This window comes from Magallana gigas, chromosome 1, assembly GCF_963853765.1.
Source record: "Magallana gigas chromosome 1, xbMagGiga1.1, whole genome shotgun sequence".
Classification (NCBI taxonomy): Eukaryota; Metazoa; Mollusca; class Bivalvia; order Ostreida; family Ostreidae; genus Magallana; species Magallana gigas.
Genome location: NC_088853.1, coordinates 73,313,053 through 73,332,009, shown reverse-complemented (window position 1 = coordinate 73,332,009; position 18,957 = coordinate 73,313,053). Strand labels below are relative to the sequence as shown.

The following is an 18,957-nucleotide window of genomic DNA, read 5'->3' as shown; positions in this document are numbered from 1 at the left end:
TGTTCGGACATGGACACTAATTTACCATAATTGAATCGTCCTTATACAACATAAATAATCATATACTGTGGTTTTAGTAATATTCAAGGGTATCAATTTTCGTGGATAAAGTGAAAATCACAGTTTCAAGGATACGTAAATTCGTGGCCAATGACCATATCAATACAAAATGTAAACAGAAATAGCACTTCAATGAACATTAAATTTCATGGATCAACTTAACAACGAAATCCAAGAAAATTGGTATTCAACGAATATTGATGAAACCACAGTACTTTAAAATTTATTTACGAGTTCACCTTCTACAAGTTTTAAGCATTTTCGAGTTGCTGGCTGTTATTTACGAAATAAGGAATCATTGTTAGGTAGTTGATTTTAATCAACTCCTCTATGCAGTCACTCTGGCAAACCGGAAGTGAAACAGTGAAACCTGTAATACATGTACTAAAGACTTGAAACACTAAAGACCTGAATGTCTTGAAACTTTAAATAAATGATACAGTTTTGTATTGCGTCAAAGAAAATTACTTTGTTTGAGTGATTATTTCCATATGAACTGTGATAGAAAAGTATCATGAAATGGCATCGATATGACTTATTTATGCAAATATATGAAAAACTTGAAAATTTGAATTGACTTGAACATTTAAGCTGACCTGGAATTTTATATAAATGATACGTTTCTATTTTCTGCGTCAAATTAGATGATTATGTGTGGGCGTTCATCATTTTCTATGTGAAATGTGTTTGAAAATTACATCCATGGAATTTTACATCCTTATTAATTATTTGTGCAGAAATACGAAAGACCTGAAATTTTGACCTGACCTGAAAATGAGCATGGTTCCATGGGTAGATTAATCTATTTCAAAATCATAATTAAAATTCCATATTCACTCACCACTACTGACAAAACTAAGTATTTAAAACTAGTATATAAATTTGATGCAATGTATTTAGTAGCAATGTTTTTCAAGGAAACTTATTTATAAATACCTCGATAAAAGTCTGATTTTAAATGGTACGAAAAATTTATATATTTTTGTGGTCGTATGTTCTTACGCCAAAGTGCACTATTGCTTGGGTACAATTATTTAAAAATATTTCGATTACTGATAAAAATGCAATGCATATCGTAAAGTTAGATGGCGTTAATTTTATCCTGAAATATGATTTATGTAGGTTATTTTTCTTCATTTCTTCATCTATACACCTAGCTCGGGATTCTTCTTGGAAAAGCCCAAAATTCATATTCGAAAAAAAAATGTGTGCAATATTATTCATATACAGCTAAGGAACTACTTGTCAAGCAAAATAACATACATGTTTTTGGCATAAAAAATAACCATTAAAATCAACTTCCGTCAGTACAATGTACTGCAGTACTTTGATTAGGTATTAAAATGTAATCGAATACGAACAAGGGAGACAGACTTCATCACGCTGAAGCACGTTTATTCATCGCATCATATTCAAAGAATGATTCCTTATTACGTAGATTTATATAGTTTCCAGCAAAATCACGAATGGATATTTTTTTAAAAATGTATTTGACTTTTCAGTACAAAGTTGATTCGTACTTCTATTACACACACGCTAGAAGATGTTAATATATTGACTGATCGCCTACTAAATTACATCATTATTATTTCATTTCCTAACAGACATCAAACCAAAGCGTCCGGTACCTCTGACTACGCCAAGGACATCAAAGTATAACTATAGTTTGCAATTTACTATACAATTTAAAAGAAAAAAAAAGAAATTCACACAAACATACTCTGCTTTGTAGAAATAGCAACCAACAATGTCCTCTTTTATGTTCTTTGACATCAACTGTAAGCCAGTGTGACATTAACTGTATGACAGTGTGACATTAAGCTGTGTCAGTGTGACATTAACTGTATGCCAGTGTGACATCAACTATATGCCAGTGTGACATTACCTGTAACCAAATGTGACATTAACCGTATGACAGTGTGACATTAACTGTAACCCAGTGTGATATTAATTGTATGCCAGTGTGACATGAACTGTATGCCAGTGTGACATGAACTGTATTCCAGTGTGACATTAATTGTATGCCAGTGTGACATGAATTGCATACCAGTATGACATTAACTGGATGCCAGTGTGACATTAATTGCATACCAATGTAACATCAACTGTATGCCAGTGTAACATCAACTGTATGCCAATGTGACATTAACTGCATGCTAGTGTGACATTAATAGCATACATGTGTGACATTAACTGTATGACAGTGTGACATTAATAGTATGATAGAGTGACATTAACTGTATGCCAGTGTGACATTAACTGTATGCCAGTGTGACATTATCTGTATGCCAGTGTAACATGAACTGTATGCCATTGTGACATTTACTGTATGCCAGTGTGACATTAACTGTATGACAGTGTAACATAAACTGTATGCCATTGTGACGTAAACTGTAAGCCAGTGAGACATGAACTGTATGCCAGTGTGACATTAACTGTAAGCCAGTGTGACATTAACTGTATGACAGTGAAACATCAACTGTATGCCAGTGTGACATGAACTGTATGCCAGTGTGACATGAACTGTAAGCAAGTGTGACGTTGTCTATATGCCAGTGTGACATGAACTGTATGCCAGTGTGACATTAATTGCATACCAGTGTGACATTAACTGTATGACAGTGTGACATTAACTGCATGCCAGTGTGACATTAATTGTATGCCAGTGTGACATTATCTGTATGCCAGTGTGACATGAACTGTATGCCATTGAGACATTAACTGTAAGCCAGTGTGACATGAACTGTATGCAAGTGTGATATTAACTGCATGCCAGTGTGACATGAACTGTATGCCAGTGTGACATTATCTGTATGCCAGTGTTACATTAACTGTGGGGCAGTGTGACATCAACTGTATGCCAGTGTAACATCAACTGTATGCCAGTGTGACATTAACTGCATGCTAGTGTGACATTAATTGCATACCACTGTGACATTAACTGTATGAAAGTGTGACATTAACTGCATGCCAGTGTGACATGTACTGTATGCCAGTGTGACATTAACTGTAAGCCACTTTGACATTTACTTTATACCATTGTGACATTATCTGTATGCCAGTGTGACATTAATTGTATGCCAGCGTGACATGACATGTAACCGTTAGCTAGTGTGTCGTTAACTGTGTGTCAGTTTGACACTTACTGTATGCCAGTGTATAATTATTTGTATACCAGTGTGACATTAATTGTATGCCAGTGTGACATGAACTGTATGCTAGTGAGACATTATATGTATGCCAGTGTGACATTAATTGTATGCCAGTGTGACATTAACTGTATGCCAGTGTGACATTAATTGTATACCAGTGTGACATTATCTGTATGCCATTGTGACATGAACTGTATGCCACTGTGATATTTACTGTATGCCAGTGTGACATTAACTGTATCAAAGTGTGACATTAATGGTATGCCAGTGTGACATTATCTGTATGCCAGTGTGACATTAATTGTATGCCAGTGTGACATGAACTGTATGCTAGTGAGACATTATTTGTATGCCAGTGTGACATTAATTGTATGCCAGTGTGTCATGAACTGTATGTGTCACGACAGCCGTCGTGACTGTTCAGTCAAACACAACAGGATTGATTTATTTTTTACAATTTTTATATAAAATAAAACCAAACAAATATACATAATTTATACATATTATAAACATTAAAATATTTCAGTTTTCTGTTGTCCCAAGTCTCCATCACGGGCATGTAGAATAGGAGTGGGTAGATATGGCATGGCGTGAGACAGTGGTGGACAGGTATAACCACGGCGATGGACTGCCAGAAACTGGATAGGGACCTTATTAAATTAAACAAATAAACACATTCTGAGTTACATGATTAATATATCTTACATAAACAAAGGCTAAGTCGCACGGACTTAAAAATATAACATTATGGCAACAACAGCACGCCATACAATAGCACGAAACCACAGCGAGTACGATTACTGCATAACGTGAAGAGTATCACACTACTTAACACAGAAAAACCACGTCAAAACGACAAACAAATACTCCGTACTACATGGACAATGTACAAGTACATCGAACTACACGGCAAAATACAAGTATATCATGCATTAATATCCCAATATAAAACACACACACTCGACACGTGATCACACAGGAACACGCGCGAGGAAGCACCTGTGTTTAACAGTTCTACCTCGTAAAACCAGTATATCAAAAGTAACAAAAAATACTTAATATAAACTCCACAGTAATGTAAAAAGACTGAGCCGTAGTTAAATTACAAAAGTATTTAAAATAGTTTAACTTACCCCTAATAGGAGAAAGGGTTACTCAAAACCTTAGCTGCTCATACCTGTCATGTAGAAAACGTGGCCACTGTCTGCCAGGTCTGCAATGCGGCAGTTTAAATAAAGTAATCAAACAATAGAAAAGAACTGACCAATACGTACTATAGCTGACACCGTGTCCAGAGAGGTACACTACGGGTATAAAACTAGTTACACAGGAACGTTTAAGAGGGTCCCTACAGGATAATAATATGTAAAGAAAACAAATATAATACCGGTAGATACTGATTTGTGACATTTTGCTAGCGAGACATTATCTGTATGCCAGTGTGACATTAATTGTATTCCAGTGTGACATGAACTGTATGCTAGTAAGACATTATCTGTATGCTAGTGAGACATTATCTGTATGCCAGTGTTACATTAATTGTATGCCAGCGTGACATGACATGTAACCGTTAGCTAGTGTGTCGTTAACTGTGTGTCAGTGTGACACTTACTGTATGCCAGTGTATAATTATTTGTATACCAGTGTGATATTAATTGTATGCCAGCGTGACATTAACTGTATGCCAGTGTGACATTATTTGTATACCAGTGTGACATTAATTGTATGCCAGTGTGACATTAATTGTATGCCAGCGTGACATGACATGTAACCGTTAGCTAGTGTGTCGTTAACTGTGTGTCAGTTTGACACTTACTGTATGCCAGTGTATAATTATTTGTATACCAGTGTGATATTAATTGTATGCCAGCGTGACATTAACTGTATGCCAGTGTGACTTTAATTGTATGCCAGCGTGACATTAACTGTATGCCAGTGTGACATAAATTGTATGCCTGTGTGACATTAATTGTATGCCAGCGTGACATTACATGTAACCGTAAGCCAGTGTGTCGTTAACTGTGTGTCAGTGTGACACTTACTGTATGCCAGTGTATAATTATTTGTATACCAGTGTGATATTAACTGTATCCAAGTAACCTTTCTCCCACCGACACAGTCAAATCATTCATCGGTAATCAGTATTCGATAGCATAAAAACTTATTGAAACATATGCTATATTTCTTCGTAGAAAAGATTTAAAATCAAATCATTAATTTCCTCCACAACTCTTGCATTTAAATGCAGTAATATGGCATCCGTCTTATCCATTTTGTTATTTTTTTATGTAAAAATATCGTCGTCTGCATTGCTCTAAATGTAGTTACATAATTTTCATTCATATTTAATAAGTATTGATGCTCGAAATAACAAAAGAAATATTGGCCGAAAAATATTTTTTTACCCTTGTATGTATAATACAAATCATAAAAATGTACTATTGCTATTATATTGTATGACCGCTTGTAAATCTTCTCATAACTTTGAAATGTTTATGAGTCCTGAATAAAACTTAAAAACAATCTACAAATGTTTCTCGAACTCGCTTGTTTCTATCCAAACTGGCAAACAACTGTTTAAAAATAGAAAGAACGTGACGTGAGGTTTTAAATGTAGGTTTGAATGGAAATTTAGCATACAAGTACAATTCGTAACCTTTTTAATCACTTTATATACGTACTAGACAAAATGACATCCTATTTTTCATTTGGCGTCAGATCTATTTCAAGAACACGAAATATCCAGTCTATACCTAAAACTCATTTGATATATCGTTATAAGAAAACAAAAACCTTATAGATTCCAATTCAATATGATCTGTTTTGAATGTTACAAACATGTAAATGCCAGTTCTATATAGGTTTTTGTAGTTTAATAATAATGACTTAAGTTTTATCCAAGTAGGGTAGAAGTCCAAATTATTGATTGTCGTAAATAAAAGCTACATTCCTTTTTTTCAAAAAAATTATAGTTTAATGTTTTCCATATACACAGACAAGAACATATCAAACAAATTGATGGCTGTGTAAGACCTATTCTAGACGTAGGACGCCCTCTTCTGTCACAGTGTTACATCTTGAATAAGAAACGTTAGACTGTTCTTCTCATAAAATAGTTGCAAGGTGGACACAAATGATCTATCAATTTTTTTTTTCATTTAAACCTTGAATTCAGGTCTGTAGCTGTGCATTTCAATGTTATTCAAAACGCCATTGGTCTGCTCTTGTATACTGCATGCAAAGGAATATGCAAAGCCTCAAATTTCTTGGTTTTTATCTTTTGATAACAGTTTAAGACATTAGGGCAGATTAAAGCTAGTTCAAGAAATATGTACAATTTTATCCTCAAACCGACATGATGGCCGCTCAACCCCCTTAAGGAAGTATGTTAGGGTTCTGTGACAATCACTGTCCATATCGAACGCACCCGATTTTGTTTTTTACCCATAATTCTTTGCAACGGGCTTGACCAATCCTTACAATAGGAGCTAGGTTATACCCGGCCAAGCTGTCCAGCGATTAAGACGTGCTCAATGTTAGAAGGAGGTATCGTGGTAGAAGCCTGTGTGGCATGTTTTAGTCTCTCAAGTTCAGCATATGACGCGGACACGGATAGCTGACGTGGTAAGTATTTATTTATTTTGGTGTAGTTTATTTGTAAATATTTGCCTTTTTATTAGTTTTACGCAGTAGTCCTATAAAGTCACCTTGGCCATTGTTCACTGTAGAGTTACCTGTGTGTTCACTGAGGTGTAACTTTAGAAAGAGTGTTTAAATAGAATTCGTCTTTTTCTATAGTACAGTTTTTGATATTGCCGTATTAAGAGACAGTGATTTAAAGGCCTATTTTCTATGCGTTATTTTTTTTTTTACAATTTATTGTCATTTTTTCCACTTAAAGCTGACATGATTTCATAAAAGCATATTAGTTTCCATCGCACTCTGCCACTGGGGTATATATATCGGTTGAGAAAGAATTGGTCGGTTGCTTTCCGATCGAGGCACTCAGGTAGCACGGACTTCTGAATGCATGAACTAACATTGTAGTAACATGTTTGTAATAAAGAATAAAGGAAACAACAATCAATGAAATACAAAATATATTTATTCTTTGAAAGGATTTCCAAGGTATCCATATTATTTTGCGCACACAGTGCTGTCTTACTTTGCATCCACATCAAACACGTGTGTCGTTCTTACACAGTGCATAACGTCTGCATCTTTTTGAAAACCCCGGCGGCACTACATTCAACACAGTAGCTAAATGAAAGTAACTCCATAACAGAAACAGCATAACATTGTTTCCATCCGTTCATACAAAAACGCTCTGTTTCTAAAATCCATGCGATCATTGACATTTCTCGATCTGCCGCAATGTGTGGTTTGCGCATGTGCGATGTTATAACATACACAGGAACAGAAAATGAAATTAAAGATAGAACTGCACTACCTTTCGGTTTCCACAAATCAAGTAACTTATTAAGGGAACGCAGAACTTGTCAGTTTATAAAAACTACTACTTGAATTTTATATCTTAATAAACTGATTTTTTTCAAGTTCTCAAAAATATTACTATTTTTTTTTAAGTTTGCATATAAAACGATATATAAAAATTCATTTTCTACACTGAACACATGAAAAACAACTTATTGGGTACACAAATTGATGTAGAAGCTTCATTTGGAAAACTATTATGCAGATAAAAAAAAATGATACTAATCCACGTTGAATTTGGCATGAATAAACAAATCTCTTTTTTAACTGTATATAATTCAATTTTCCTTTCTTTTTTTCTGATTTTGCCCCATTTCTCACTTTTGATCAGTTAACTTTGGCATTAATTTTTCCACAGGTTATCGAGTTACCGGTACATCTTAACCGTACAAAAACAAAACAGAAAAATGAGTATTACATTATATTTTTATATATATATATTTTAATTGTTGGTCCAGAACTGACAAATGACATTTAAACAAATTATTTACTTTGATTGCGTTTCAAATTCTTATGTATTGAGGAAGTTTGTTTAATCTGTTTTTCTTAAATCTTCTAATGTAAGGCAAATAACATAACAATGTCAACATATTACATGTAATGAAGTAACACCCCCCCCCCCCAGCACAGTCAGATCATTTATATGTAGTCAGTCTTCGTTAGATTAAACACTTTTTCAAACATATGCTTTATTGATTCGTGAAAAATAAATAGTTTAAATTCGTATATTTGATTTCCTTCACAATTTTTGCATTAAAGCGCAAAAATATGGAATCCGCCGAAGTCTTACCCATTTTGTTATTTCTTTTTTGAAATAATACCGTCGTTGTGAATTCCTTTGCGTTGCTTTACATGCAGTTACTGACTTTGCCATTTATATTTATATTCTAAACATAGTTATAGAATAAAAAGGAATGAAGTTGGATATACCCAAAGAAATATTGGCCGAATCTTTTTTAAGCATTTTATATAGATTAAAAATCACTACATATGAAATACTGTTGCTATTTTATTGTATGCCTGCTGGCAAATCTTCTCGTAAATTTGCACTGTTTATGATTTCTGAATACAATTTAAAAACAGTCTACAATAAATCATTTCAGGGTTTCAGGGGCGGGGGGGGGGGGGGGTTAAAAGCAATAGGAAGTCCTATGTCACTGCCATAACCGAGAACATAGGGAAATGAATAAATCATTGAAATCTTTTAACGAGGTTAATTCTTATTTGAACTGTAGTTCTGTTTGTTTAATCGTATATTCCTGACTTGCCATAGCCAATGAACACAAACTATTTCTTAATTGTTTTAGGAGATATAAGCCATGAAGTTCATAGCCATAAAATTCGTTTAGATTTGCATCGGTGATAATAAGAGAGAATGGGTTGCATCGTGTATGAATTCTGAATAAAACTTTAAAACATTCTAAAGGAACTCAATTCAAAGCAAGCATGGTTTGTAAACTCATTTGGAAGTGTTGTACCATTGCCATATTTGTAAGAGAACAGACACAGAGGAATATAAATAAAACATATAAGACATCCTGTTAATGACGTCCACTAGTACTTGAACTGTCTTTCCGCTCGTGTAATCTTATATTCTTAACCTATCTAATTCAATAAACACAGACGAGTTTTTAACATTTGTAAGCAGTAATTGGCACAGAGGTCAGAGCTTTAAAATCCATTTAGATTTACATCGGTAATATAAAGAAAGAAATGGTACTTATAAGCAGAGAGAGCAAACTAGGTTGGAGACAGCACAGGGTATTTAAGAACATTTCGGAAAGTTCACTCGGTTGTTCAAGGACAAAATGAATCCTTTTACTTTGGTCGGTAGAACTTGGCATGAAATGACTTTAACAACGCTGTTGTTTTGTTTATCATCGTTATACGTTGGGGGGACATCGGCGGTTGTTCACGGTGAGAGGTATACTGGTCCCGTTGTCCGGGTGATGGGGATCGTTGGTCAGCAGCAATGTGTCCGGGAATGTAGACACAGGCCCAAGCTGTGTCGTGGAGTCAACTACCGAAAACAGGAACTGCTGTGTGAACTCGTGTCGGCCATCAATGAAACGGAACCAAATCCTGACTACGTTAGAATTGAACTTGACCAGGTCATTTTCCTTTTATTCTTCATTTTATTTTTATTTTTTCCTGATTATATATACACAAGTACCTACAGCTTTACTTTATTTTCTTTATTTTTTTGAATGTAATTCTAAGAACGTATATTATTTCAATACTATATTCAATTTAATACGAGCATGTCTAGGTCATTTGATCAAGCTTCTGATATGAGAAGTATTGGGATCACCAATACCTGTTGAACTTTAAACAATTAAGTGTTTCCGATAAATTGTTGTGTTTAAAGCTATTCGTTAAGACCATGATTATTCAAACGTTAGACAAGTCATAGTGTTACCATGTCAGGAACTGCATCAGTCGTTCTCATCATGGCACTCTTGTAGACTGCGAATATCACTGAAGGATGTCTGGCTTGCTCAATCGATGATATGTGTGTGACGCTCTCCAGTACCAAAGTCCAGTGTATTCGAGGTAAGTTTACAAGTTTGATACTATAGTATTTCATGAATCACACATCACAATTAATGACTAAATTGCTCATTGTGAACACAAAACAAGAAATTTAGTATGCATACATGTACAACTGAAAGTAAACTATAAGTTAAAAGAAAGATAAAACTGAAAGCCTTCAATTGCGATTCAACCGATCGACATTTGTTTACATCGGGATCATTCATATATCAGAGGTTACTTTTGTTCAAACTTATTTAACAACTCATCATTATCTGGCTTTTCTTTAATTACGCGGGTATGCTAAAGCGATCGATTGAATAGACATTACTCTGATCAGTATGATGTCACAATGAATAATATGATATCATATATTACCCCAAAAACCTGTAAATTTTATATAATCATTTTTCTTGTCATAAGTTTAAAACTACAGGCATAACATGTCAATGGAAACTATACTAACAAAATATATCTTTGATTTCTCTACATTACGTAACATTACAATTGATGACGTCATAGTCATGTATAATACAGGCATGGATATTAACGAGGCTGGGTCTAATTGTTTCTGCCCTAGATTTTTGAATGAAATTTTTTACAAGAATTTCTACTAATATAAATATTATTTTACGATAAAAATATAAGACATTTACCACACCGTTTGTTTAAGGTGTCATCTCAAAGATTGTTAATTTTTAACATAGGACCTTATGGGATTTTGCTTGAAATGTACCAATTTTTCACATTTTTTAAACTTCTGCCCTAGGGATTTCTTTTTCTGTTCTACATATTAAAGTTATTGCTAAAAGGCATCAAATGGTCAAATAAAAAAACCCTTTTACCTCCTCGTTTGTTTCAGGGGTCTTATCAAAGTTATTTTTTGTATGCCAAATTTCCCAGTTTGTTAGATAATGACTATTTCTTATTTGACAAAGACGGAAATGGTGATCTTTATTGTATTATTAAAACATTCAGACATATTTAAGCAATAAATAAATATATAACATCACATATTAGGGGTCATTATTATAAAATATACATAGTTAATGTCTTAATCATAATAAATTAAGCGATATTTAGGCGGGTTAAGAAAACGTGACAGAGAGATAGGCTTGCTGAACCCTCTTCACGTTTTCGACCCGAGCCCAAATATAGCTTATACGTCGAGACATTTATATTTTTTCCACAATATAATATCAATTTTACGCATCAAACGAGCTATTTTCAACAAATTTCGCTGAATATCTGCTGTTGAAACTATCACGCCATGGCGTCAACAAAGCAAAAAGATGACGTCACAATACAAATGAAACGCTGCGCGAAAGCGTGCGTACTCGTTCTATACTCGGCCTCGTTAAATTGTATCACCAAGTGAAATAAGGGAAGCAGATAAACAGTTATATGGCTTGACCGGCATTTCATCTTTAAGTGTTTACAAAAATAAGTTAAAGTTTTACACTACCCCAGAGATTATGAAAAGAAAACAAGATAGGCGAATATCATAAGAATATAATGTAAAATACGTGACGAATGCAGCTGAACTCCTTTGTTTCGTTAGTATAATTAAAAAAAAACTCCATGTCTACCCAAGTTATACGAGTATAACATGGATGGGCAGTACATGTAACTGCTTTAAAATCCGCAAAATTTGAGGGTAGTTTTTCTATTTTTGACTGTCATGTGATACCATGGCACAACAGCTTTAACAAGCAACTCGATTCTAAAGTAGATATATTATTCCCTTGTGAAAACAGTCGCTTTATATTATTATTCAGCATTGTGTTCCTACAATTGAACAATTTCTAAAATGACCATAATATCGACGTTCATTAACCTTGGAGTTACAATCATTAAAGTTGGCCTTAACATACTTGCGTTACACGTGACGTGTATTTTTAATAAAAATCCGTCAATATTTTCATACGTGTGTGACACAGCAAATTAAAATAATCACATTAATACAAGTGTCGATATTGTTCAGTTTATCTTTAAGACAAAATCAAAGTATAATTCTAACTGTGGAGTGCTTTGAGTGCCTTCAAATTGTCAATAATTAAAAATTCACATCTCATTTAGTTTGAAGGAGATTGAGTTGTTGTGTTGAAAACAGGTTTCAAATATAAACAAAGGTTACTTACTTACTTAACGTTCTCCATGGCAAAAGATGCAGTCATATGGTTTCTCTACCGATCCTTTTTTTGCCACAACTGTACTCAACGATATCCTTATCTTTTTTTTTTTCACTTTCTGCTGTTCTTTGAATGTTAAAATACTAAATTTATACGTAATATTACCTTTCTTTTAGACAATGACATATTGATTCCAAATGACTGCACTACTCTGCATAACATTAACTGCGGCCTACCTAGTGGACTGTACACAATAAAGCTGCCATTCCTAAATCACGTGACAGTTTTCTGTGACATGGAGAAAGATGGCGGTGGCTGGACAGTATTCATATCTAATTATTATTATCATTATCCATTATCATTTTATTCTAAAGGTTGATATTTAGGGTAATTTTTTTTTAAAACGCTGTACATATGTTGAAATACACAATGCATACCTTTAAAAAAAATCATTATATTGGTTTCTTTATTTTCAGGTGTTCCAGAGACGACAAGACGGTTCTGAGAATTTTTACAGAACATGGGTAGAGTACAAGAACGGATTTGGGAATTTGAGATCAGAGTTTTGGCTTGGTATTATTCTGACTGTGCTTTAAATTCAGAATAATTCAAAAGAATTTATATAACTTTTTTTTAAAAAGTTGTTTGTGTTAAAAATCTGAACAAATTTTATTTAAATAACTCTAAAAATATTGACAAAATATCAAAAAGTTTTACATCACTTTTTTTATAACTCTAAGTAAAAAATTTATTTGGTTAACCAATTGAAGTTTGTTACTTATTTTTTTGTATTTCTTGTCATTAAAAGAAACCAAAAGACTTAGTGTTATATCACAGTTTCAATAAGTTTTCTCACTGCTATTACAGGCAACGAAAAACTACACCACCTGCTGAGTCAGGGGACGCATGAGATGAGGATGGACATGGAGGACTTTGACAACCAGACACGTTACGTCAAATACAGCAGTTTTAACTTAGGAGACGAATCTAGCAAGTACAAGGTCACGTTGTCAGGGTTTTCTGGAAACGTTGGTGAGATTTCTGTCTTTCATGCGTCAAACTTTGCTCCATTTGGGCTTTTATGTTTTTTGTTTACAACAATTATCGATATTTTTATTTTGAATACGAATCATGTATTTTAAGTCATATTATGGGTTTTTTTTTAATCCTAACAATATGGTTTGAGATGTAATATTCAAACAAAGAATATTATAACAGAACAATAATGATGTTGCGGAATCGTTACAGAGTTTAAGAAAGAATCGTTTTTTGGAATGTAGTTTTGTTTTTATAGGGGAATGTTTCACAACTGCAGACAGTAATACTGTTCTGAACAACATGAAGTTTTCCACATGGGATCAAGATAATGATAACAATCCATATAGATGTGCCGTTGGGTGGCAATCAGGATGGTGGCACAACTCTTGTGGCTGTGCGAACCCTAACGGCATGTACCTGGCAGGGGAAACAACTGTCATTAAAGGAGTTACTTATCGTCCATGGCGGGATAAGTACTATTCGCTTAAGTCAACTCGCTTAATGGTAAGACGAGTTGCCTAGACACTTGATCACGTCATCAAAAATGGAGATGATTTAAAAAAAAACAACTTTATCACTTTATGTATAATTAATATATTTGGATACGAAAATTAAGTTTTATGTTGTTTGGAGTCAATTGCCATTCCTTTTATGAAATAGGATTCCTATTATTATTTACGGAAACATGATTTGTCTGTTTGTAAATATTTGTATCTAATAAAATTAAAAAGAAGTGTTATTAATAAAATTAATTTTTAACAAATATTAGAGGTTCTTAATACAATTGAGAGAGAGAGAGAGAGAGAGAGAGAGAGAGAGAGAGAGAGAGAGAGAGTATCAGATACACTGATGTAACTTTACTCTTTAAAAAGAGTTCAACTTTTTAAAATTGAATCTGTCTATTGAGGTAACAGATATTAAGATGGTTGTTTAATAACAACAGAAAAAAAGACGAACAGGCACAATTAATTGAATCTTTTGATTAAATGTTGTAAAATTTTAATGTTTTACATTAACATTCAGAGTATATTACCCCTTTGTATTGGGAATCTGCGACTCTCAGTATCCTGTATATACGATTAGTCTTGTCACGGCGCATGAACACAAGTATAATCATCACCAGACACATTGGAAATATTCATTAATGTAAGGGTAAATAAAACAGTAAAACTTACGAAATTAATATTATATGTATCAAACAAAAGTAATGGTTAAATCATACGTATTCCTTGATAAAACAGATTGTTATCGACATTATATTTTTAGCCGCAGTTGCAAACTAAATTATCTGATAGTGTTGATCTGGCTGTTCCATATGTTTCATATCCCTGAATGAGAGCGTATAAAAAGCGACGATACACAATAATATATACAAACAAACATCAACATGAATATAAATTTACGCGGGTATGATAAGGCAACTCTCAGCGATCATTTGAGTAAAAATTCCTCTTATCGATATGACGTCACAATAAGCAGCTTGATGTCATGTTTTTTATAAAAAATATGTCAATTTTTTCTTTATCTCTGCTTTAAGTTTGAAAACTGCGGGCGTAAAATGTCACTAGAACCTTTTTAACTGAATATATCTTCGATTTCTCTGTATCACGTATAATTACAATCGATGACGTCACGGGGGTGTTGAAAATGAGAAGATCAATGTCGAGAGAAAAATCAATATAATTGATTGTTATAAGCTGAATGGTTTGTCAATGGTTTGTCAAACTCTTTTCAAGTAATCACATTCAATACATTGATTCAATATCCACTGATATATAGGATATAAAAACCCTCATAAATATGTAAGTTGCCGTGGCGCAGAGGAAGTGCGGTGATGCTAGTAAACTAAGGGTCCCGGATTTAATTCTCGTCGTGGGCGGTTTTTTTCTTCTCTTTTTTTTTCTTATTTCCTAGAACAAAAACCGTTTTAATACCTTTTCTTTCATAAAGTTAATACATTTTGTTGTAAATTACGCACAATATTGAATTTTATTTTTTTTAATGGCTTAAAGGTGGCTTAAAGGTAGCTTAAAGGTGGCTTAAAGGTGGCTTAAAGACAGTCTTTGAGCTGCCTTTAAGCCATCTTTACGCTTTCTTTAAGCCACCTTTAAGCAACACATATAGCTTAAAGGTGGCTTAAAGATCGTCTTTAAGTTATCTTTAAATACCTTTAAGCTATCTTTAAGGAGGACTTAAAGATGGTCATTCATCCTATGTTAAAAGATTACTTAGTTCCCAACAGCGGCTAAAAGTATAATGCAAGAACCTTTGTCGATAACAATCTGTATCCTTATCGATTACGTATGGTTTAATCATTACGTTTGTAAAGGTTTATATCATATTGGTTTCATGAGTTTGGTTTTTTTTATTTAACCTTACATTAATGAATTTTTCCAAAGTGCCTGGTGACGTTTATTCTTGTGCTCATGTGCAGTGATAAAACTCATCGTATATGTAGGATACTGAGATTTGCAGATTTCAATTACAAAGGGGAAATATTCTCTGAATGTTAATGCAATGCAATGAAACATTTAATAATAAATTTGTAAAAGAACTTGTAATTGTAAAAGATACAGTTGAATGGGCCTGTGTGTTTGTGTTCTCTTCACTTGTTATTACACAACTATCGTAATGTCTGCTCTATATCAAAGCAATTGTTACCTCCAGAGACATTAGTTTTTGGATAGTTGTTCTCATTTTCAAAGAGCTAAGTCACATCAGTGATATCTGATACTCTTTTATTTCTCTCTCTCTCTCTTTCTCTCTCTCTCTCTCTCTCTCTCTCTCTCTCTCTCTCTCTCTCTCTCTCTCTCTCTCTCTCTTACATGAAAAATCATCGGAATGCAGTGTAAACAATGCCGAATTAAGACCTATTTAATACAGATACCCAAGATATAGATAGATATCACTTAGAAAATAATCAGGACAATACAGTCATTGATATTTTGTTTTATCAGCGATCAAAAAGGCAAAAGTGTAACACCACCCCGAATACTTTGAAAGTTGAATTTGGCAAATATCAAATACACATGACCTAAGATACTTGAAATGTGCTGCTAGAATCCTGTTTTTTGTTCTTGTAAATAAAAATAGTATTTTTAATAAAAATGAAGACGTTGAGGGGGTTTCCGATGAATAGTGACAATATTTATTTTATACGATTAACCATAGGATTTTAGCAGTAATACTAATGAACATGAATTAATTGCCCATCAACTGATTGTATTATACATACAAATGAACTGTGGGGTAGTGTTTCATTTTTTGATTTTTTGTTAAGGTAAAAAAGTTATCTATTCTTAACTGACACGTAATACCATGGCACGACAGCTTCAAAGATCGACTCGATTCCGGAGTAGACAAATAATATCTTGTCGACCACATTGACCTGATATTACCATTCAGCGCTGTTTTCATAAAAGTAAACAATTTTTAAATTGATCATAACATTGACGGTCATTAAGTTAGGAGTTGTCTTAACCTACTCGCGTAAAAAAAATGATCTTACCGCGCCAACGCGTGGTAAACAATATGTCTGCAAGACCTAATGTGCTATAGGATTGAAGACATTCACAATTAAGCCTTCAATGCTTCAATTTAAGATAAGCGTATAGTACTGTGACCGAGTAAATAATAAAGACACGGTTCTGTGTTCAGGATATTTTATATGTACAAAAAGGTGATTCTGTAAATAAATATAAACACATATAAATATATATACAATTTATACACAATAATTCGTTACGGTTTAAATAAAGCTTTAAACTTTATTATAATCTTAGTTTACTTTATGTAGATACTAAGAAAAGTTATGTTATATAAATTAATACAATAAATACCTTGTGCGAGGTGTTGGTGTACAAAATCGCCGGACCCACAGTGAAACAAAATCAAAAGTAACCGGGATTTATAATAATAGAAATGATCTGATTCGATAATACTAGCCAATGGGAACAACGGCCAATAGGAAAGTAAAGAAAGTGTTCACCAACTCAATCCACCTGCGCACAAGAACAAGCGTAACTTGTTAAATAATTAGATATTGTAAATTTTAAATCTGCCCACATACTCCCCTGCTTTGAATTTTATCGTCTCGATAAAAATCAAAATTCAAACACACACTAATCAACATAATATCATATATAAATCAAATGTTCAATATACGTATCACATTCACAGTCTATGATTCTTAATCCCACATACTCTTCTGTTTATCGCGTAATCGCAAACTCCGACGAAGAGATAAGGATGGCTTAACGTCACGTGCATGGCAATTGTCACTGCTTATATATTTCGGCGGTACGCGTTTGATATCACGTCTATTAAGGGTACGCTGCTGTCCAGTGTCTGAAACAACTGTATACACACTGTCTTTGGCTGTTTGAACACGGTATCTTGTTGTACTCCAAAGGTCTTGAAGTTTGTGTCTTCCTGTAAAACCTCTGTTTCTTATGAAAACTTCGTCACCCACACTAATCGGATGATCCACCATTTTTGCGTCGAAGCGATCTTTCCTCTGTGATGCATTTTTTTCCAGGTTTCTTTTAGCATGCTGGAATAATTCACTAGCATTATTTCTGTGCTCTTGAATGAATTCATCGTAATTCACATCATTATCCGAGACAGAATCTGACACTGTTGACGACACAATAAAATCGACTGGAATTTTAGGTTTACGACCGAAAAATAAATAGAAAGGACTGTAACCAGTGCTGGAATTTGGAGACACATTGTACGCAAAAGTAACATCGGATAAATGATCTGGCCAGAGTTTCTTCTTCTGTGGTGGTAGAGTTCTGAGTAAATCGTGAAGTGTACGGTTGAAACGTTCTGTCTGTCCATTGCCTTCGGGATGGTAAGCTGTTGTTCTTGACTTTTGTATGTCGTAGATTTTGCAGAGTTGTTTAATAATATCCGACTCGAAGTTTCTTCCCTGATCGCTATGAATTCTATCCGGTACACCATAGTGATGAAACCACTGTTGAATCAAACACAACGCAACGGTAGAAGCTTTCTGATCACGGGTGGCCACTGCTTGTGTGAATTTGGTAAAAACATCTGTCATCACAAGTACATTTTCCTTACCCTTAGATGGTTCCAATACTGTGAAATCAATGGCTAGAATTTGCAGAGGTCGGTTTGCTAGTAAGTGGTTCATAGCTGGTCTAATCTGTTGGTTTTCTGATTTGGCTACACAACAACGTTCACAGTTCTTGCAATATTCTTTGATCTCACTAAACATTCTAGGCCAATAACACCGGTCTTTAATAACACTGAATGATCTTTCGATTCCCTGGTGACCAAGGTTGTCATGACACTGTTTAAGAATTTCCAGTTTCAGTGAAGATGGTAAAACGTACTGTTTGGTTTCTCCATTAACAGGATCACACACAGTTCTGTAAAGTATTCCGTTATCCATACTTAAACGATTCCACTGCCTGAGAAGAATATTCACAGCCTTTTCACAGTTTTTCCTTTCTTCTTTCTTTGGATATACCCCCTGTTTCCAGAACTTTAAAAACTGATGAATGTCTTTGTCCTGAGACTGT

General features: G+C 33.9%; 1 protein-coding gene and 1 long non-coding RNA gene across 2 annotated transcripts; one reads left to right on the top strand and one right to left on the bottom strand.

Moving 5' to 3' along the window:
• Positions 1-3,656: 3,656 nt before the first annotated feature.
• Positions 3,657-4,617, bottom strand: LOC117688289 (uncharacterized). The gene is made up of 2 exons (XR_004600999.2): positions 4,346-4,617; positions 3,657-3,862 (listed from the first exon to the last, which is right to left on the bottom strand). It is a non-coding gene; the product is annotated as an uncharacterized lncRNA (long non-coding RNA).
• Positions 4,618-8,929: 4,312 nt separating this feature from the next.
• Positions 8,930-13,934, top strand: LOC105336429 (ficolin-2). The gene is made up of 6 exons (XM_034462843.2): positions 8,930-9,817; positions 10,172-10,259; positions 12,547-12,692; positions 12,847-12,943; positions 13,238-13,402; positions 13,665-13,934. The coding sequence occupies exons 1-6, from the start codon at positions 9,515-9,517 to the stop codon at positions 13,928-13,930; spliced, it is 1,065 nt and encodes a 354-aa protein (XP_034318734.2). The 5' UTR covers positions 8,930-9,514; the 3' UTR covers positions 13,931-13,934.
• The last annotated feature ends 5,023 nt before the right edge of the window (positions 13,935-18,957 follow it).